Genomic DNA, 21,718 nt, shown 5'->3' on the forward strand with positions numbered 1-21,718 from the left:
CCAAATTTATCACAGCAATGCTAAATTACCCATTACTTCCCTTATAGGTCCCTTTATATTGAGATACATCTCAGTTTAATGTTTAGGAATTCACATACCATTGAACCCTAACATATTCATATATCTAACATCTACACATTCATACTTACTTTTGCAAGATCATATTCTTGAAATAGCATTAAAAAATCACTAATACAAACTTATTTACAATGCAACATGTCTTGACATGTGTATGAATTGATGTGAAATAAAATAAGTGTTATCTAAGTTAATATAAAGATTTAGATATTTGATGCATGCATCCATAAAAAATTAACGTTGTAATATATAAGCCCCATCAAGTATCGATACATAATGCATTAAATTATGTAAATATAAACAAAATCATCCCATTAGTGTGAAGTTATAGGCTCAAAGATATTTTAAATTTTAAAAACATTGTATTAATAATATTCAATCAGAATAGTCTCATGGCGCTGTAAAAACAAGGGAAATTTACATACATAGCACACAATTCTTATAAGTATGATGAAATATCTAACATTTCAATTTAAAGTACATAAAATGATCCATAACGCATCCGAGAAGAGGTGAATTAGATGCATAATTTTGGATCTCATTCTTGTCATAAAAACTTAAGAAGACATATCTATACAGGAATACCACCAACTCGTAGCAGGATAAAATGTGTTGCAGTTTAAAGCAAAAATGATGGTAAGCGCTCGCATGTAAATAGCAGGCAAAGTAAATAAGCAAAATAATATGTCACTGATAATTCCCTTATGCGCATCCAATCTCATTATTTTCCGGCATTGAATACAAAAGAAAAAACCACAGGCCGTTCATAATATAGCATGTTGTTTGATCCTTTCATCTCCATGCCCATGTAAGTCTGCATTGAAAATACGCCAAACTCATCAGAGTTGTCAGTAAAAATGTCAGAAAATGAAACAAAAAAGGGAGATTTACAAATATACTAAACAATTCTTGTATTTACATATTTATAACACAAGATTGATATTTACACGCATAGCACTCAAATCTTTAATATCACCTAGTTTTTAAAAGAAATACACATTTCATGAAGGTTTATAACCCTAAAGTGTTATAAGTGTAAATATTTGGGGGTTAGATATGTAAATACATAAGAATTGTGTGGTATATAAATTTCTAAGGAAAAAAAATACTCAGGATATCAACCAAAGCATTATATCAGAATGAGTCTCAAATCACTGGATTTGTTCTGAGATGAATCAAAACACAGATCTTGAATTCTCATATATTGCACTAAAACAAAATCTAATGGCTCAAAAACTCATTCTAAAAAAAAATTGATCAGCATATCCTGATAAAAAATTTTCCTACCAACAAAAGTATAATAGAGATGTCCTTAAATAAAGATTGCAATAAAGTTAGTTTTAATATGGTGTTAAATTTTGAAGCCAGAGATGGAATTATTAAGGAGCAAGACTGCATGATTCCATTTACCAATCTCAAATATATAAGAATTAGAGAACACGAAAATATGTCATATGAGAATAAAAAATCTTAAAGACCTTCAAAGTGCAGTATAGTAGCATTATCACAGAGCTATTCACAAAAAATCCTGGTGATTAACATAAAAAAAAAAAAAAAACCAGAATCAAACTATGAGGAACAAATTATCCCCTTTATTGATACTAATAAATAAAAAAATAATCAATTTCTTATTAAGATAATGAAACAATAATTTTTGCTATATTGATTCGCACTGAAAGCAAAAAATAACAGCCAGAAAGTTGAATCATAAAATGGACAAACAATTGCAGTGCAATTTCTTAAGGTTTTTCTATATAAGAAAGGCATCAAGGTACTTGAAAGTCTTTTCCCCAAATTGCTATAAAGCATCAATAAGAAGGATTTCTCTCAATGGACTCTTTCACATGAAGCTCATGTAACTCCCATAACAATGATCAACCTATTGTCATGCATTCTCCTCTATACCCCATAACAGTGTAAGTATTATTTCAAAAATTTCTAATGCACAAAAAGCCTACCTGAAAAATATCAGTTCTATCACAATTAAAATATCACAAACCTTATTTTCAACATAAAAATAAAATATTGAAAAAATTCATGAGAGAATATATCAATGCTTGAAAAAAACAGCACGAGAAATTGCTGAGGAATCAAAAGAGAAACAATTGCAGATTGCAGGTGGGTTTTCTTATTAAAATACAAAACAAATGAAAACCTGGAAAAATATAAATTAAGGTTAGCAGCAAAGGGTTACACTTTATGGAATTAACAGCCAAAATTTTTTTTGTTCCTATTACTAAAACAAATATAATTCAAATTATACATTTTTTTGGTTGCTAATCTTGGATGGTCCATGCAATTATATGATGTGGAAAAATATAATTTTATATAGGGATATTGAAAAAGAAATTATATGGATCATCCACCAAGATTGAACAACTCTTTCACATAAAATAAAGTACGTAGACTAAAAAAGACGCTATATGAACTTAAATAATCCTCCTGAGCATAATTTGGCAGATTTGCAAAAGCCATAAATGAAATGATTTATAGGTAAAGCTAAGTAGTTCATACACTATTCAGAAAACATTCCTACTGATTAAAAAATTTTAATTCTTATTCTGTAAATAGTGATATAATTGTTATAAGTGATGACCAAAAAAAAAAAAAAAGCTTTGGAAAAGTTCGAGTTTGAGAATAAGAAAATTTTTTCCCTCAATAAAAAAAATATAGGAAGATTTACATGCATACCACTCAATTCTTTCTAACACCTAAATTTCAATTTTTAGGTACATGCCACCTTCCCTATGCATGAAAAGGTGTATTTCACTTTTTAAGAGTTAAAATGATGGTATTTTTTATGAGATATGAAAGATTTGGGTGGTATAAATGTAATAATTAAAGTTTGGGTATTATATATCTAAGTACATAAGAATTGGGTGGTATGTAAGTAAATGCTCCAAAAATATATTAGGAATATTTTGAGAAAAATAAAATGACTAATTGCGAGACACATGAAATTCCATCTCAGCCTTTAATGACTTCCAAACAAACTCCAAAGCAAATGAGTGTAGCATCAAAGTGGCTAAGAGTCTTATCACTTTTCGAGGAATAAATTATTTCCAATTTCCCCATCATCTATAAAACAAAAATAGTACAATTCTCTCACTTGCAACTTCCCACTTCTTTATGCATTGCAGCCAAACATGCCCTAGTTTTTACAAACTGCCATATTTTGGAAGATCAAAAAGGACTCTTTAAGTTTCTTCTTCAATTCAGGGAGGAATACCTGTAAAAAGAGTCTCATAAGCTGCAATACCTACTGATTATAAAGCTAGAAAACTTAAAAGGCCAAAAACCTGTCTCTAGCTAAGCTACTTTCCTAATACAGCTCCTTTACTGGATTTTAGTATTATTAATCGGTCTCATTATCATATTACTGAATTTAAAGTTTTGTATTGTGTGAGATATCAATCTCCAACTGAGTTAAAGACTTGCTTTAGATCCACTTCAGTTCTTCCTGAAGAAGCCCAGGAGAGCTATCATTCCTTCAATTCTAGCGAGCACGTAAAATCGTCTAAATAACCATTTAAACTATGATAAGAACAGTCTTAACAGCCGTCAAGCAGGTTAACACACTAGAAAAAAATTTCATATTATCTCTCAACCAGAGCTGTTTTTCTCTGCTAAATTCATCACGGTTTTTTACATCAATATAACAACCAAATATATGATATAATCCAGGGATATATCAAAATCAAATCAGCCCTAAGGTTCAGAAAAAAAAAACGGTACATACAACACAATTCTTATGTATTTACATATTTTATTTTAAAAAGATGGTAATGGCGGTAAGTATGAATGTGAGATTAAAAATTTGAGTGCAATGTATGTAAATATGAATGTTTAGATGTCAGATATGTAAATAAATAAGCATTGTGAGGTGTGTATGAAAATGCATCTCCCCCCACCCCAAAAGAATAATAAAAAAAAAACAAAATGAATGCATGAAAAATTAATATGCAGTAAATCTTTTTTTCATTAAAAAGGAATCAGTTAACTTACAATAATAACTTCCAAAAGAAAAGAAAAAAGTAAGAGATCAGATGATCAAGAACGTCACCATCTAGTATTTCCCGGTCAGTGAATAACATAAGTGGTCTCCACTGTGACTGAAGAAGGATCACATGAGATAGTACTTCCAGAGAAGAAAATGAGCATTACTGTTTCGAATTGGTATAGGTCCTGCAAAATGTTTTGATAGCATCAGGAAGGTTCATGAGTTCATGCAACTTATTGTTTGACAAAATTTATTTTCTTTGAATGTCAAATTCTCTCACACATAGTATGCCGTGTATTCAAACTAAATTTAAAAAAGCAGATTTAGGATTCAAACTTACACATAAATTTGAACCTGATGAGCCCCTTATAAATGTAGATTATTAAGGAAATCCGAAAGCCTGATGCACCATTAAAGACGTCATCATTAGTATTAGTAAAAACCTCCATTTGTGCATATCAAGTATGACGGAAAAAAGACTTCTATCAAATAACTAAATGACAAAAAATATTAATTAAATGAAATGAAGAAACCTGATATTTTTGGCTATCACTATACTTCCATCTTCAGCATCCAGGTGCCGTAATGCCACTTCTTCTAATCGACCATCTCTGTACGCATGCTAGAATGATATGTGACAAAAACATACATAAAAAAGGATAAGGAAAAAAAAATAATTTAGCAGCAAAATATTCAGAGAAGGGAACGACAGAAATGGGAGTCATAAGTATCAAATACAAGACAAATGTTGGAAGATGTCAACTCATCACCAAGTCAAAATTTAACAGTAACATAAAAATAAGGAGTATAGTATGGTAGCAACAATAACAGAGTTTGCGTCCTGGGATGCGAACTGAACGAGCTCAAAAAAGGCTGTTCCAGAGAGCTAAGGTGGCCGCCAAAATCTGCTCAAGCAATAAATAATAAAAAACTTAAGCTATCGTTGAGGCCATTTATTCGAGGAGCGGATTCATTTATAAATAATCCAGCACTAAATATATTTGCAAATAGTATAATTTATTTTTCTTAATTGCACACGTTGACAAAATGAAACCCAGTTATACACCTTTACACCAGCAAAAATGAACTCAACATCGGCAATATTATCTTTGCTCTCCTCCATGTTACTCCTCTCTCAATGGCACTCTCCCTCGCAACAATGGGTCGAGCTCTCTATCTCATCCTCCTACACCACTGCCAAATAATGCATCTCTGCTACAAAATAATACTCTAACTGTAACGCCACCAGCATTAGATCGCCATCTCTCTCTAACCATAACCGTTCCTAACAAGGTCATTGAACTCATTCGACCTACGAAAAAATATAATTTAAAAATACAAAGCTATCTATGATAAAGAGCAGGCATTAAAATAGAATAATCCAGAGTAGGGGAAGAATCAAGATAATAGGGCGACAAACAAATCGAGCATTTGAAAAACTACTTGTAGCTTGGTTCGATAAGAGCTAGTTTGTGTTTGTTTTAATTAACTAATTGAACAAATTTAAACATTTTTATAAATACTTGATTATTATTAGAACAAACTTGAAAAACTCTTTATTTGACCGTTTATGTTCACTAGCAGTATTATTTAAAACTTGCAAACAAACTCGATAAACATTTTCATTTAAAGTTTATGAAGGATTTAATGCTTATGAATAAGATTAATTAAAATTTAATTTAAAGCTTGTGAATAAACTCAATTAAAATTCATTTTAAAACTCATTTATATTAAATTAAGTTAAAATATTAATTCATAATACGTAAAAAAGATAAAGAATTTTTTTTAAATTGTCCATTTATTTTGTGCATTAATATTCTCATTTTAGTTATTCATTTAGTAGCTCCTTTTTTCGTATGTTCAAGAAGTAACTCCTTTATAAGCTCGACAAAGCTTGTTTGACTAGAAAATGGGTACTCAATCATACTACTTACTAGTTTGCTTGATAAGACTTATTTTATTAGAAAATAAATAACTCGATAGCACTAAAGTTAATTTACTCAATAAAGATTTTGTGGTTAGAAATCAAGAAACTCAATAATAATACTTGTTAATTTGCTCGATGGTGATTCAATTATCATCATATAAAACAAATATGAACTGAACAAACAGTTAGAATGAAAAAATGAGCCAAACTTGAACATGAACATAAAAGCTAGACTAAAGCTTGAATTTTATAAAGATGCTCAAGTTGAACACAATCCTGCTTGACTCTGTTCAATTCCTTTGTAACCCTGCATAAAAAAAACAATGAAAGAAAGGGGAGTAGGAGATTTAAATGAATGAATGCCATGCGGAGAGGTAAACAAGAGTTAGAGCAAACAAAAAAAAAAAAAAAAAAAAAAAAAAAAAAAAACAAAAAGTAAAAACATACCAAAAAAACCGAGTAAAGAGAGCAATTTACAAAATAAAAACTAAAAAAATAATCTAATTTACTGCATCTTAAAAAACTTAAACTACATATGAAATACATGGTTAGACACTATTAGTTAAAAAAAGCTTTATTGAAAAGAACAAAACCACACCTAAATAAATAAAAAATTATAAAGTATTCTCAAATGAAAAACAAAAATAAACAACAAAAAAAATGATTAATGAGCAATCTTTGTAATACGCCTTAACCTATGTTCAATTATCCTCTACCATAACTTTAAACTATGACACATCAACTTAATTTCTCTATAGTTTGCAGACTCTTGTGCATCCTCTTTATTCTTAAAAATGGGGATAAATAATACTCTTCCTCCACTCCTCAAGCATCTTTTTAGTTTTTAAAATAATATTAAAGAGTTTAGTAAGCCAAGAAACTCCCAAATTTCCTATATATTTTCACATTTCAATTATCAGATCCTATAGACTTTCCACCCTTGGTTTCCTTTAAAGACTCATTAACTTCTTTTTTACTAATGCGACGGTAAAAATGAAATATTTTATTATTATTAACGATATTAATATCACTAAGGTTGATCATATTTTAAGAAATTTTATTAAAAAGTTTATCAAAATAACTCATCCACCTATATTGAATATCTTTTTCTAAGAAAAATAATTTTTGATTTTCTCTTTAATATACTTTACTTGAGTTAAATCTTTACTTTTATTTTCTTTTTGTTTGGCTAGCTTGTACATATATTTTTCACCCTCATTAGTAGCTAATCTATTATAAAGATCACTAAAAGCAGAATTTTTAACATCACATATTGTTTTCTTAAACGCCCTACGGGTCATTTTATATTTTTCCTAATTCTCTAAGCTTTTCCATTTAAATCAATTTTTATAACATAACTTATATTTTATCTTTTCTTGCACATTATTTATCACAAACTATTTTTATTTATAGAAACTTTTTCTTTTGATTCTCCAAGTTCATCTTTTGCCACTTATTTAATAGTATTCATTACTTTATCCCACATAAAATTTGTTTCTTCATGAACATCCCAAATCTTGAAATTTTGAAGTTTGCTCATAAAAATAATTTTATTTGTCTTTTAGGTGCGCCTATCAAATTCTATGACAATAATTCCTAATATTCTTTATTTTATAACTCTTTATCTTAAAATTTAGAACTAATAATCAATGTTGAGTACTTAAATCCCCACTTGAAATGACCTTACAATCTTTACATTCTCGATGAACTCTTCTTCTCATAAGATATTAATCAATTTGTGTTTTATTAGATCCATTCTTATAAGTAATAGTATGCCTCTTTTATTGAATAAAATATTAGCAATTACAAAACATACGCTAAAGCAAAATCTAATATGGCTTTACCTTCTTCATAAATCACTCCAAAACCGTAGCCACCATGAATATTTCTAAAATTTTCTACCACTCTGCCGACATGTCCATTTAAATCCCCTCAAATAAAAATTATTTCTTCAAGAGGTATCATTTGTATTAAGTGGAAGTCGAAAGGGATATCCATCAATACTAATAACTAAAATTTTAAACATCTTATATAGCATCAATTCTACTAAAATGCAAGAACTCTACTCAAGTTACAATATTATCAGAGAAAAAATAGGCACCTTTGATTCTACTATAGAGCTAGCAACATCTATGCCAAAAAATAGAGATGAATGAGAAATTCATTACAAGAAGAGGTGATGAATGGGATATCCATCCTGATAAGAAAGCGTTGAAAAGGCAGAAGAAGGCTGCACCAACAATATAAGTGGAAGTTTTTCATAGATCCTAAAAATATTTTCAAAACTTCGGAAAAATATCTTTGGAAGCTTGAAGCTTTCATGCACATTGTTAGACTGATCCAGTTACTGAACGATTGAAGTTGGACTATTCTTTTACTACAATTTATGGTTGGTTGGGTTATTTAAGATTCAGTTAAATTGGGTTTATCACTTGGTTTGGCCTACTCATAGATTGCAAATCACAAATTGATTAAGGATATAAGAAACTACTCTGTAAAATTATTTTTTGCGAAAGAGAAAGTGAAAGATGTAAGCATGGTGTAGCAAATTACAGAAGAGAAGATGAGAATCTTAAGTGCAACTGATTGTGGTGGATGAGCTGACCTGCGGTTCAACAATGTTAACGGAGAAACAGGAAGTAGGAAGAAGAAAAATAAGAGGAACCTAGAAGATATAATGAATTTCCAAAGACAAAGCCAAAAGGACTTATTTCATCTTCAACTATATTTAAATTACAAGACTATGATCACAATTTCTAAAAATAAGTATAACTGAAAATGACAAAGCTACTGCTAAATAAAACAAACAAGGATGACAACAACAACAACAGCAACAACAAAGTCTTAATTCCATTACGTGGGGTCGGGTAGATGAATCCCTTTTCTCCATTGCGTCCTACTTAGTGTCATATTTTCAATTTGTTCTAATGAATTAAGATCATTTTTTACACAATAAGCCCAAGTCTTCCTAGGTCTACCTAATTCTTAACAAAAGTCGAATTTAAATCATATACTATCCTAATCAGATCATCAGATGGTCGATGTTTGACGACAAATAAGGTAAAAAAAAATAAATAAAACGCCTAAATATTCTAACTCAAACAAAACTAATTATTAAAAGTTGAAATTTTAAACATCTTGCACCACACCAATATGGATGCTTCAATGCCTTTTGAAGTAGTCCCATGAAGTCTTTTTCCAAACTGGCGGAAAAGATAAAAACATCCTTCCTTGGCTCTATAACTTTTTCATTATGTCTCTAATGATAAAAATAAAATGATACCTTAGAATGAATGATTTTAATTGAGCCATTATGGAAAGAATGAGTATAAATGAGCGTCAAGGCTAGTAACAACAGTTGTAGGTTAAATGAAATTTAATACAAAGCTTTGGAACATGCATAAGGCTTTGGCACCTAACAAAATGCTTTAAAAATGAGCATAAAGCTTTGGCACCCAACAAGGTACGCTGTGATATAGACCAAACCATCTAATGTAGAATGATTGCGAGTCCAGTGTTGTTCAAGCAAATTAAAATAAGATCAAAACGAGAACACAAAAGAATAAAAAATTATCAACACAACTTCAACCAAAAAAAAAAAAAAACCCTCTTTCATACAACAAAAACAACAAAAAAGACTTAATCCCACTACGCGGGGTCGGCTACATGAATCTATTTTCTCCATTGTGTCCTATATAGAGTCATATTTTCATTTAGTTCTAGTAAATTAAGATCATTTTTAATACAATAAGCCCAAGTCTTCCTAGGTCTACCTCTGCCTTTCTTAAAACAAGTCGAATCTAAAACATCTACTCTCCTAATCGGATCATCATATGGTCAACGTTTAATGTGACCAAACCATCTAAGACGACTTTCTCTAATTTTGTCCGTCACAGAAGCTACACCAACTCTATCACAAATATATTCATTTCGCATTTTGTCTCTAAGTGTAAAGCCACTCATCCACCTAATCATTCTCATCTCGGCAACACTTAACTTATTATTATGCTTCTCTTTTAAATGACTCTTTCATCCTAGAACATAAATTAATAAGCATAAAAATCTGAAATTCTTCAAGAGAATAGCGAATATACAATTTTCAGCAACTATCAAGTTTACACTTGAATATCCAGCACATATCTCACTTGACTATCTGAAATTCTAAGAAAAAATGAACAAACATAAAATTCCATCAACGATCAAGTTCACACTTTAAAATGAAGAATCTAACACATCTCACTTGACGAAATTTTAATTGCACATACAAAAGCAATGGCTAAGTGAAGAAACAAGTAACTATTTAGTGCAAGTATTCTCCCCTAGAAGTAGTCAACATCTATGAAGCACTAGCAAAACACGCTACCAACAACCACACACAGGATAGAGTGAATTGAGAATTGTATTCCATGTTTGATTAATTTAACAAACCCGATAAATTGGAGCAAAAGTAGACACCAATATTTCCCAGAATTTTACCTTTGTAATTGTTAGTCCTACTAAGTTGCAAAACTTTATAAGAGCATGACCGAATAGCTAATTTTCTAAAAGCTTTTGTGGCAACCTTTATAGATTTAGGCACACCATTGAATTTTTTGTAGTTTAAATTTGCTTGTCTATTTATAATTACAAAAGAGTTAAAATTATCATAATTAATTGTTAGTTTTTGTGAATGTCTTTACGCAAATCATAAAAATGATATGAAACAAATAATGAAAATGCCAAAACCTCAATAAGTGTTATAAGGGATATCAATAACAATTATAACCTAATCTCTTATGATAAAATGATAAAGAGAATGCGAATAGACAAACCACACAAATCTGTCAAGCGGTCAAGCCTAAATGGGCACACAAGCTCTTTAAACAAAAGCTACCTCAAATGGCTTAAATACTAATTAAGGTGAGATTTATGCACTTTCAAGTTTAACCAAACATTAAATTTTCTGTTTGTTTTTCGACTGTTGTTAAGAGTCATTGTTTATGAGTTAACAAGTTTAGAAAACAAAAACAAAAAATAAAGTCAAATTCAAAGTGATTATAATTAGAATTACAAAATTTAACTTTTTATGCCTCATTATGCCTCCCGGAATAACATCCCCTTGCCAATATTTATGGCATTAAACTCAACCATAGAGTAACCCAATTTGAATTAGGGTCAAACCTAGTATGAATCAGGGGTTGAACCACAGATAAAATCCATTTGAACATTACTAATGCATACCCAATGACACTTTATGCAAGCCCCAACAACACACCAAATTTGTAAGTATCACGAGAACATCCCTGTAGGCAAGTAGTGCAAATCAAAATGTAGCCCAATGTCCTAACAATTTGATCTCATGTGGGCTTCACAGCAGGCAAAAAACCCAACTTATATGAACCAAAATTCTAGAGTTTCAACCCTTTTCATGTGTTAAGCGACAAATAATGTCATCATCGACAGTCAGAAGCCCATCCCCTTTGAGGAGATAATTCATTGCTTCCACCATATTGAATGCAATGCTCAATCACCCACCGCACATAAGCGAGATGAAGCGAGATGTGTCACTGATTGTGTTTACATGGAGTTAGTCACAAAGGGTGACATTGGATATGTATTAGAAGTCCTCACCATCTTCTATGCTGTCATCGTAGCCTATATGGTGGAAAATGTGGGGATGTGAGAAGCGGAGGACATCAAGCGTCAACCGATTAGAGTCAACCCACATTAGAACAATGTTGAATATGGGTCGTCTTTTGTTTGACATGGTTTAGTTCAAAAGATTTAAAAATTTTTCAATCTTGGTTCAAACTAGCTCAAATTTTTATTCATCTCTCTCTCAAACTATTATCATGATCACCACAAATATTTCAATCAAGACAGCTAGCATATGAAGAAATCTTAAACTTCACATGAAAAAATTATTCTCAAATGCAAGAAAAATTAACCAACAAAGAAGCTAAAAAGAAATAAAAAAAATGTGTATGGAGAAGCTAGAAATAATATTACTAGATGTTAGTAGTATTTCCTTAGGAGCCGTTTGGGATTACTTTTGTTTTTTGTTTTTCATTCAAACACATGTTAATCTATTTTTGGAAACAGAAAATAAAAACATACAAAACAAACATATTTTTAAAAACAAAAGAAGAAATAATAGCAAAAACAAAAAATAAAATTGATCCCAAACAAGCCATCAGACAATTTGGTCAAAATTTTCAAGAGGACATTTACCCAAAAAAACATTCGAGAAGAACTAGCGTGAAAATTAAAACTAATTTTTTTTATTAGAAATTTCATCAATATTTAAATCATCTTACATTGATTTATCACTTTAGTATGTATTAGAGGGTTACATCAGCATCAAAAATCTGTTTCTTCAACTTGATCAATTGACCCATCAACTACAATAGGTAAAATTTGTTCATCATATCATTCAAGCATAGATTCAATTTCATATAGAAGCTAAGATCTGGATTTAGGGTTTCTACGGATCAAGAATTATATTAAATGCGGAAATTCACATTCAAGATTAGATTCACATTTTGATTGTAATTTATGTTCACATAGGATATAAGTTAGACGTCGATATCAAACCCAATATCTTAGGTTTAGAGTTAATTTCTCACTTTAATTCGATTCAAATAAAATTTAGTTCCCAAATAGTTGATCTTAACTTTAACATTAAATTGGGATTGTAATTCTTTCTTATGTATAGCCTTGGGTTTATAAGCAAATTCCAACGTGGGTACATATTCAAATTCAACAAAATCAAATCCAGACACTTGTTACAATTACAAATCTACTTCAATATCAAAAATACATTATCGAAATGGTCCAATTGTAATTGTAATCTTCTGCTAATTTTCAAAAATATATTCACGAATTAAAGTTTCTTCAATGGGTCAAATTTGATAACTTATGATTTTTGTAATGGACTATAATTAACTTTCAAGTGGAGAAGAATGATATCTCTGCAGAGACTTTTAACTGATTTGGTTTATTAATCATTTAAGCCATTTATACTTCAAATTATTTTAATTGGATGAGCAAATCAATAAAAATTTCATCATTTTAGTGATTTATTAATTGATTCCAAAGTTAAGCTCCAATTCTAGTCATTCTGATATCATGCTTGAATAGAGATAAAAATTATTTCTATTTCGCAATTATAAATAAGTGTGTCAGTATTAGTAGAATGTTCATGATACTTCTCAACATCAAAATTAGGGATGTCAAAAATTGACCCAACATGCCAAATCGACTCGAACCCGACTCGAAAAATCTGGGTTCGAGTTGACCCGAATAACTTTTGGGTCGGGTTCCAACTAAGATTTTTATCTCATTTAATTTTCAGGTCAGGTTGACCCACCAACCCGAAAATGACACGAAGCTAACACGCTGACCTGAAATTTACTCGAATTCAACCAACATATCCAAAAGTGACATGATTTTGACTCAATTTTTACCCAAATTGTTGTTACTCTTATATTAAAGGGTTAAACGAATTAGGATTGGGTTACCTATATCTGGGTCGAGTAGGTTAGAGTAGAAATTTTTAACCGTATAATATTCGGGTTGAGTTCAGGTCGAAACTATTTACGTTGTCTCAATTTCGGGGCGGACCCGGACCCTACCCACCTGCTAACCCGAATTGACAAACCTAATAAAAAATTAATTAAAGCGTTGCTCAGTGTTTTTGGTAACTTTTAGCATAATTCATTCCTAAATTTGGCAATAACTTTAATGAAAAACAAATCATAACAAAAAAGTTGTGAGTCAAATGATGTTCAATCACAAAGCTTATAAGCTTATCATGATAATCATTCACGTTGCTTACAATGCTTAAATCATCCATGCATATGACCCCCATAATCACCAAATAATAAATATTAATTGTTAAATTTATGTTTTAGATCAGCCTATGCAGATTTTAATTCATTTGCTATAGTTTGCTAAAATAAGTGTCCACAATCTACTAATTTAAGCTTAGTACATTCTATATTTTCAAAATCAAATATAATATAATATTTTAAAAAAATCCAAATTATCTCTCCGGCATGAAAATTTATCAAGATCATATCTCCCATCATAGAAAGGCAATTCAGATCCTTATGATAGTGACATTGCATTTGATTAGAGCAATGACTTAATTGCTTTCATTTTTATTTTTGTTATTGCATCTTTGAAAATCCTACTTTATTTTATATCATGTAACAAAATAGACGTGGATGCCATCTCATGCCAAACATATCAAGTAGTGTATATGAAGCCACCTCCAAGATTTAAGAATATAATAACAAATGATCAAGTATGCAAATTAAGAAGATCATTTTATGGACTCAAATAATCACAAAGAGCTAATTTCTTGAAAATGAGAATGCATGGCTTCTACCAATGTCAAGCCAACTAGATTCCCTTACGAAAAAAATTATAGTCAAGGTAAAGTATTTATCTTATTTTTTATTGTTAATGATATATTATAGTTTTTAATGAAAATTTTGAAGAAGAAATGGCTGGCCAAAAGAAAAATTTAACAATAGAATTAGAATCAAAGATCTTCAAAAAGTTCAATAATTTCTAGGAATGCAAATCACTAATCAAAGAAAGAATCTATCTCCCAAAGAAAAATTATCCTAGATCTCTTACAAGAACGTGAAATGTTGGAATATAAACTAGTTGATACTTGAAACACCAATGGAGTATGCATCACAACTTTAAGAAGAGGAAAATTAATTAATATATAAACTTAGTAGAAACTTATGTATCTTTAACATATTAGGCCAGATATTGGATTCTATGTTAGTATTATAAGCTATTTTATGAATAATCATATGAGGCCTTGTTCATAGTTCAGAAGTACTTGAAGTTGACTCCTAAAAAAAGATCGTTCTTCGAAAAAGCTTAAACCAAGTGGTAAAAATCTTTCAAAAAAACATGTTCTTAATCTCTTAAAAGAATGTGGAAAGTTGGGTTGTAAATCAATAGATAAAAGAAAATGTCAAAGACTTGTTGTAAAACTTAGATATGAACATTAGGGTTTCTATGTTAGTATTGCAAGCCAATTTAATCTAAGAAGAATATGGAGACTATGTACATAGCTTTGAAGTATCCAAAGTCTACTCCATGAAAAAGGTTGTTCTAAATAAAAAGAAAAGAAAATCCATTGAAATGTAGATTGGGTTGACTTTGTCAATGATCAGAGATCCGCATCCCAGTATTGCCCCTTTGTGTAAAGAAATTGGTTAACTGGAGAAGTAAGAATAATTTATGATCTCCAAGAGTAGTGCAAAAGTTCAATTATATGCAATTCCTCATGATTTTGTGAAGGAATTTGGAACAAAAGTCTACTTAAGGAACATAAGGGCATGATAAAAAAGAACAAGAATCTTCTTTGAATTAAAATATTTCATCATGACAAGATCAAATACATTTAAATTAATTGCCATTTTATCAAAAAAAAAAAAAAATGATAAAAATGATAAAAATGGCATCAAATTCAAATTAGTTTATACTCCAACTAGCGTCAAGTTGATGACAACTTAACAAGAGCCCTACCGCACAGAAATTTTGAGTGCCTATGTTCCAAGCTTTAAATAAATGACATATTCAAGAGTCAGTTATGTTATCTAGACCATGGAAAGGAAAAGATGGGTCCAAGATTTGTTGGAATCATGGTATTTTGTTTGCTACAACACACTTTGGAAGTCCATGAATTTTTGAGGTCGGAAATCAACAGGTTTAAGTAAAATATAATTTAAAAAACTAGTTTTGGAAACATCACAAAACTGCACATGGGTTCTTAATCATTGATTTGGAAGAACTTTTCTATGGAAAAAGCAATAAATTGCACATGAGCCACGATTGTTCATTTATTTCATCTATTTTTTTTTTCATTCTATTCATGCCTTTCAAATAATATTCATCCAATGCAAATTTTGAATAAATATAAACATGTTTAAACAGTTTCTTTATTTTTAATTTCCATCAAAATTAAGGAGAATCAATGTGTATATACAGAAATAACCTGAATGAATTAAATCAATGAATTATTATTCACTTCAAATTTCTACAAAAACAAACATAATGATAGAAATCATCCGAAAATAGAAGAACCATGTCTCATGTCGGTTCAAAGAGTCTTCTCCCAAGAATAATCACTCACACCAAAAGGGTTCTATTTATAGAGAACCAAACATAAAAAAAACCGCACAAAGCATTAATGAATCAGCTAAAAATTAGCATGATTCAATACATCCATCATGATTTTTTTTCCTTTTCATTCATTTGACTTCCAAATTTGGATTACAAAATTTTCAAAGCAAATAAATTCCCAAAACGGAGCGCAGCAGTAGAGAGCATACACAACGCAAGACAACAATAGAGAATATCAAGAGATACAAGCAGCAACAAAAATTAATTTTGCAAGGCACAAGTGCGAAAGTCAACAACGAGGCGGTGTTAAAAGAATAGCGTGAAAAATCCAGAGGCAGTGACGGTTGGTACTGGGAAAGGAGGGAATAACGAAGTTATCTATATAAACACCCTTGGAAGCTCCTTTAATATATTTTTAAATAAGTATTATAATTTATTAATCTACTTTTTCTATCACGGTGTCCTTTCAAGGTTTAACTTATAATATCTCAAAGAATGGTACTGCAGCGACTAATGCTCCAACCTTGACTTAACTTTTCTGTGTAGTTGCTGACATCAGCAAGAAACAAATGATAGAAGTGCATATTAAAAATGTAAATACCTTGTAAAAACAGCTTGTCCCGAAAGGACAAGTCCCATTTCCAAAGTCAAAGTACTTGCAATCTATGGTCCTGCAAAAGTACAAATTACGTAAATACCACATAAAACAAGTTTGAGCAACCAGCATCACGACTTATCCAGCAAAATATAAATCCTCAATCACAAACGGTCAAGATATTGAATATAGGAACGTGCCATATAAAATGTCAAATTTCATACTCTGTTTCAGTACACTATAAATTCTTTTACTTAATTTTAATTACTTCTTAATTGATTTAAACAATGTGCCTATTAATCTGTAGGGCAATCTCATAATGACAACTTAATTTCTTTTAACTGGTAGATTTTCTTCATATTTTGCAAATTTAAATATAAATCAACTTCTCCGATTATAATGAAAAAGGTTTCAAGGAGAATTGTATCCATATTAAAACATCATAATATCCAGAATACTTTTTAATCAAATCCAAAATATCATAGCTCAAGTAATGTGTTTGAGAAATCAAAATGAATGAAGACCAATAGCTACACTTAAGAGGAGATAAAAGCCGATTGTTAGAATGAACACAAATAGCAAAGATGTAAAAGTAGAAAAAAGAAATTTCAACCAAAAAGGTATTTTCAATACAACAGCTAAGAAAAACAAATATTAAAAGCCTTCCAGAGCGCACCTAAACTAATAAGAATGCAAAATTAGCCTTACAGTTAAGCTATGGGCTCCATTTTATGTCGCTCCATTGAAAATTATTGGAACTTACAAGATAGAAAATTGTATTATGGCAAAAATTGGATTAGCCAGCTAACCTTTAGATATCTAAGCACGGTTTGATCCACATAGCTGAGGATAATTTTAGCATTATTCATTCACTGCTGTATTTCATTCTAATTACCTACAAATAGGCAATGTTCTCTATCAATAAAACCAAATAAAGTTTTCACATCTTCAATATGGTATCAAAGCAAAATTAATAGAAGCATGATATTACCGTCCTCAAGCACTCCCTCTCGTTATCATAAAAAATCATATAAATCCTTGCCAACTTGCTCATGCATACCCTCACTATCTTGCTTGGTCACTCGACTCAGGCAACTTTCATAGTCGTTTCGGCTCCACTAACTACTCATCTGTGATCCAATATGCTTGCAACAACGCTGCTCATATCTTATCCCTACAAGCTCTACTGCCTTCTCTTCCACCACATTATCCACTATGCTTGCACCTACGCTGCTCGTATCTTACTCCTACAAGCTCTGCTGCCTTCTTTTCCACCATCATTCCATATCACTATCTTTAGGAGTTAATTCCTACCTCCTCCCACGTATCTAAATTTGAATGTAATGTTTGCGAACATGGCAAACAACACTAGACTTCTATATGCCTAGGATGGCAGCCTAGGATGGCAGCCTAGGATGGAAACCTTTTTTTATGTTTAACAAGATGAACATTGATTATAAGAATTTACATTTGAATATTATAGAACTGCTTTGGGTGGCCATAGCTTTCTGAAAAGAAGATGTTAAAGAACTATTATGTGAATAGTAGATTTTTTGAAAGTTATTGAGGCTATTATACATACTGTTTTCCTTAAAGTCAGTCGTAGAACAACTTTCTTATACCAACCATACTTTAGTAGAATTAGTTAAACAAAGCTATTTTCCATCAAAAAAAATCTAAAAAAACAACAAAAAAAATTTAGATAAAATAAAATACAGTTGTCTCGAAAGAAAAACTGCAAAAAAGCAACCCCCAAATGAACCCTTATATTTTATGTGTGGCAGTTTGGTTACATAAATTTGCATGAAACAAGCTGTGGTGGAAAGACTAAGCATTAAAAAAAATATAGAACCACGTAGCACTCTATATGTGAAATGATTTGGTTAAAGACCCTCCCTTAAAAAACTAATTTACTAATTTTTCAACCTATGTCATATATTTTGATCATGGTTACGCTAAAGAGTACTTCATGACAAATAAAGGACACTGAGATTCATTGTAATTTTATTCAAGAAGCAATGTTACCAAAACAATAAACCAAAATGTTAACCAAGTCTTGAAATCGACTTCAATTTTTCAAGCCATGTAACAAGCAAGGGCTGATTTTATATATGTACATACATGTAACAAGCAAGGGCTGATCATGAGAGAAAGTAATAAACTAAAAGACTGGAAATGTTATCATTGGAATGCTTTTGTTAACCTCAAATAGATTTCTATTTATTGTTTTATTCTTATTCAAGGGTAATTTATTAGTATTTCTTGCCTATTACATTCATCCTATTTTCCTATATTATGCACATTTCTCCATCAATAAAAATAGCAAAGTTTTTGGCTCTTCATCACAACTAGAAACTCCTTGCTAACATGATACAAAAGAAAGAGCAATGGTGTGCATAACATACCAAAGAAAAATATCATGAAACAACAAGAAAATGGTTCATATATTAATAAAAAAAATGAAAATAACATTATACTTGAGCTTGGCTTTATAGTTTTCAACAATCTCTTGCTTCTCCTCCGAAGTTGAGTACCAAATGACACTAGGGATGACAAAATATGAAAGCTTTCGGCACATTGGACAGGCTCTTAATGTACTGTTGACATCCATTCCGATAGACGGACAATTACTGCGCCAATTCCGGATACACGAAATGCAGAAAGGATGGTCACATTCTGAAAGTAAACCAAACTTCCGTTCAGAAAGCACACGATCCAAGCACACACTGCATTCTATTTCCTGACTAAAACGTAAAGCCTCAAGATTCTGATTATTTTTCTGACACAACTTTACATGCTCTTCTCTTTCATCGGGTCGGTATGGATGCAAACAATACTTTTTGCAGATGGAACACTGATCTCCGTGAATGTGAGGGCACCCTTCACCATGAGGACAACTACCAGCAGCAGCAAAAGAACAGATTGGTTGGTCAGCAATGCTGTTATATGCAGGATCATGACCAATAGGATAGTCTTCGAAGGTACTTAAACGATGGCTTTGGTTCCAAGCAGGCTTAGAGGATGGGAAAATGTGTTTGCCTTGATCTGAAAACTCAATAAAGGAACTAGAAGATGGCTTGTGCTCTCCGTTCAAAGAAAAGTTATATGGCTGAATTGCTTGAAGAGATCCAGTTCCCATGGAAGGACGTGCATTCGAAACTTTAACATGATCATACCGACAGCGACTGCCAAAAGAACACAGCCCTTTCTGGTAAAAGGTACATGCCTAGCCAAAGGAAAATTTATGAAATGTAAAGAGAGTAATTTTAGGCGTTGAATAGAAAAAAGGTGAAGCTTTTTGTAGGGAATTTGATTATATTACATTGTTGGATTGATCCTTCCAATCATGAGAAAATTCACAGTATTCACCCTTAAAGCACGCTCCATGTACGAAGTACTTGCATAATACCCTGAAGGAATTAATATCACACAAATGTAGAAGTAAGGAATCGGACTAAATAACTACTCAAATATCTATAATCAGGAAAAATATCAAGCTAAGTGAGCAGATGTATCTCTAGTTTAACAGACAAAACCAGCACGCAATAAAAAACACTTCCCAAAACTTGGCCATGATTTATAGCAAGCCTAGATTTTTAGTGGGTACAATTTGCCATCTTTGATTATATCAACTTTAGTAGAACCAAAACATCCACTGAATTGATTCTTTTCAAGGAAGAGAAAGCAAAATTTCTTATCAAAGTTTTGAAAAATGTAGTTGCAATAAATATATCAAAAGAGTTCACAAAAGCTTAAACAGTAAAAAAATAATTAGCTAAAATATCTAGTTGAAAACCTCCTTAATGATTCTTTATAATGTCTCCATATAAATCAGTAGCAAAGTGGCATCTTTGTGTAGTGAGGCTTGCACATTGGAGTGATAACACAAGGAATGACTTGTTAATAGGAATAAAAACCTCAAAAAAAAAAAAAAAGAGATGACAATGATTTACATCTGTTGAATTTTGATTCAATCCACTTGAAGAAAAATAATATTGAGGATTACTAACAAGGACATATTGAAAACATATAAAATAAAAAGGAAAGAACTCCACCATGATCGGTTTCAAACCAACAACCACTTCAGAAACTTCATAAATTCCGGAGAAGAATAGGTCCTACACAAAACATGAACAAACGCCAAGAAAAGCAAAGACAACGAGAAACGCACCGCAAACTTTAAGACATCCACGTCATAGAAAAACTTAACAGAAAAATATAAAAAGTAGGATCCTAGATTGAGGAGATGATGGTGCCGAGAAATCACCTTTTACGCTGTAGATCAGCCTGCAAAACAAAAACACAAAGAATCAGAAACACAGATAGTAAAGGAAAACAACGAAGAATCAATCTATAAGCGAGAGATGCATATAATTGAGCCCTAGACGAATACCATAGTTGGATGTCGTCGACGAACCCCGAGAGCGATGCGAACCTCAGAGTACGAAGCTTTCAGTTTCATTCATTGACAGTCCGGTGACTTTGAAGGAAGGCCACTAAATTCCTATGAATTTACATATCTAATCAATAAAATTCTATTTTCGCATACATCTTAAGGTTGTGTTTAGCAACATACTATTAACAGAATTTATTTAAATTCATCTAAACTTCAAAATAAAAAAAGACAAATTTAATTAACTCCCTCGTAGCAAGCTCGCTCTTCTGGTTATGCACTGGATTTAATAAATTCAAATGTATTGGATTTCATGAATCTGAATTTATCAGATTTGAAATATTCATATTTATCAAATTCAATAAATCTTATTTAACGTAAATCTAAACTCCAGCCTAATACATATGGTATGCATATAAATGCCTATTATTTTAATACTTTTCTCATAAATTATATTTTTATTTGAGATCCATGTTTTGATAAAAATAAAAAATGTGTTTTGGGGGTTTTATTATGAATTTTAAAATTTGAGTGAGAATTTGAAAAACAGATGCAAAGGGGGCATCATTTTCCTTAAATGTGTCATTGAACTTC

General features: G+C 31.0%; 1 protein-coding gene across 2 annotated transcripts; it reads right to left on the reverse strand.

Annotated features, from left to right (window-relative positions):
• Nucleotides 1-511: 511 nt before the first annotated feature.
• On the reverse strand, nucleotides 512-21,229 carry LOC110038878 (E3 ubiquitin-protein ligase makorin). Of its 2 annotated transcripts, XM_020743796.1 has the most exons (9): nucleotides 21,125-21,227; nucleotides 20,999-21,018; nucleotides 20,054-20,141; nucleotides 19,209-19,957; nucleotides 16,738-16,807; nucleotides 4,612-4,700; nucleotides 4,419-4,478; nucleotides 4,142-4,263; nucleotides 512-892 (listed from the first exon to the last, which is right to left on the reverse strand). In XM_020743796.1, exons 1-7 carry the CDS (start codon nucleotides 21,191-21,193, stop codon nucleotides 4,445-4,447), a joined length of 1,119 nt encoding a protein of 372 aa, XP_020599455.1. In that variant the 5' UTR covers nucleotides 21,194-21,227; the 3' UTR covers nucleotides 512-892; nucleotides 4,142-4,263; nucleotides 4,419-4,444. The 2 variants fall into 2 exon arrangements, with proteins under 2 accessions (XP_020599455.1, XP_020599456.1); XM_020743797.1 differs by lacking the exons at nucleotides 512-892; nucleotides 4,142-4,263; nucleotides 4,419-4,478; nucleotides 4,612-4,700 and adding an exon at nucleotides 5,876-6,312 and having other exon boundaries at nucleotides 21,125-21,229.
• Nucleotides 21,230-21,718: the final 489 nt, after the last annotated feature.

This window comes from Phalaenopsis equestris, unplaced genomic scaffold (genome assembly GCF_001263595.1).
Source record: "Phalaenopsis equestris unplaced genomic scaffold, ASM126359v1 Scaffold234231, whole genome shotgun sequence".
NCBI lineage: Eukaryota > Viridiplantae > Streptophyta > Magnoliopsida > Asparagales > Orchidaceae > Phalaenopsis > Phalaenopsis equestris.

Bases quoted from the DNA above. Each gene is read 5' to 3' on its own strand.
- LOC110038878 (XM_020743796.1), bottom strand. From the start codon at position 21,193: ATGAAACTGAAAGCTTCGTACTCTGAGGTTCGCATCGCTCTCGGGGTT. The intron at 21,019-21,124 runs GTATTCGTCTAG...TTTGTTTTGCAG, and splicing joins GTCGACGACATCCAACTATG to GCTGATCTACAGCGTAAAAG. The intron at 16,808-19,208 runs GTATAATGTTAT...GTACTTTTGCAG, and splicing joins AACTATAAAGCCAAGCTCAA to GACCATAGATTGCAAGTACT.